Consider the following 1,173-nt stretch of genomic DNA (forward strand, 5'->3'; position numbering starts at 1 on the left):
GCCCCGCGGGGGGGGCTCCAACTGCCCCCGGTGTGGGGCTGGGGCATCGACTGAGCACCTCCTTTAACCTGCCCTGGATGTGGGGCTGGGACACGGACTGAGCACACCCTTAACATGCCCTGGATGTGGGACATGGACTGAGCACATCCTTAACCTGCCCCGGGTGTGCAGGATGAGACATGGACTGAGCACATCCTTTAACCTGCTCTGGATGTGGGGCTGGGACACAGACTGAGCACACCCTTAACCTGCCCCAGGTGTGGGACGTGGACTGAGCACATCCTTTACCTGCCATGTGTGGGGGCCAGGACAGGGGCCCACCCCCCTCCTGGACTGCAGTGTCCCCCTGCCCCAGGTGTGGGGGCTGCCCCAGGTGAAGGTGCCAGCGCTGTCCCATCACTGGGGACAAGGACTCTGCTGCCCCCCAGACTGGGGGCAGCCCCACAGACAGCTGGACACTGTGGGCTGGATGCAGGTGGACACAGATGGACAGCTGGACACTGTGGGCCGGATGGATGTGGACACAGATGGACACTGTGGGGATGGACAGACGGACACAGCTCCCACACCCCTTTGTACAGCTCTTGTATTTTATTAAACACACGTAACCACAACCAGCACGGCCCAGTTTGGTTCCTGGGGGGCACCGGGGCCGCTCCCCAGTACGGCCCAGTCCGGTCACTGGGGGCACTGGAGCTACTTCTTCCTCTTGCCCTTGGGCACCTCGGGGGTCCTGCCCTGGGCCAGCGCCAGGCGCCGCTTCAGCTCCAGCAGTTTGGCCACCTCGGTGTCCACCTGGGCCTTGTCCCCCTGGGCCGCCTTCAGCTGCCTCACCAGGTCACCCTGGAGGGGAGGATTTGGGGGGATCAGGGGCTGGGGGAGGTGTGTCAGAGCCCTCACCCCCCTGTCCCGTGCCCTGTGTCCCCTCACCTGCTTGGCCACCTCCTCTGTCAGCTCCTGGATCAGCCGGGGGTCACCTGGGGCCGGGTCGGGGGCTGCAGGGGGGGCTGGGCCTGGGGGGGGCTCTTTGGCCTGGGAGGGCAGAAATGGGGGGTCAGACCCTGCCCTGGGCACAGCCCTGCAACCCCTGGGCACAGCTCTGCAACCCCTGCCCTGGGCACAGCCCTGCAACCCCCCAGCCTGGGCACAGCCCTGCAACCCCCTGGGCACAGC

The 1,173-nt window shown here is 66.2% G+C and overlaps 1 protein-coding gene across 1 annotated transcript; it reads right to left on the reverse strand.

Moving 5' to 3' along the window:
* Positions 1 to 576: 576 nt before the first annotated feature.
* LOC113979658 (methionine--tRNA ligase, cytoplasmic-like) lies at positions 577 to 1,032 on the reverse strand (the record flags this gene model as incomplete). The annotated part of the gene is made up of 2 exons (XM_027706979.1): positions 577 to 843; positions 931 to 1,032. Coding segments are annotated over 2 exons (249 nt in total), but the record flags the coding sequence as incomplete, so codon positions are not given.
* Positions 1,033 to 1,173: the final 141 nt, after the last annotated feature.

The sequence above is a fragment of the Neopelma chrysocephalum genome, unplaced genomic scaffold, assembly GCF_003984885.1.
Source record: "Neopelma chrysocephalum unplaced genomic scaffold, ASM398488v2 Primary Assembly neopelma1_86647, whole genome shotgun sequence".
NCBI lineage: Eukaryota > Metazoa > Chordata > Aves > Passeriformes > Pipridae > Neopelma > Neopelma chrysocephalum.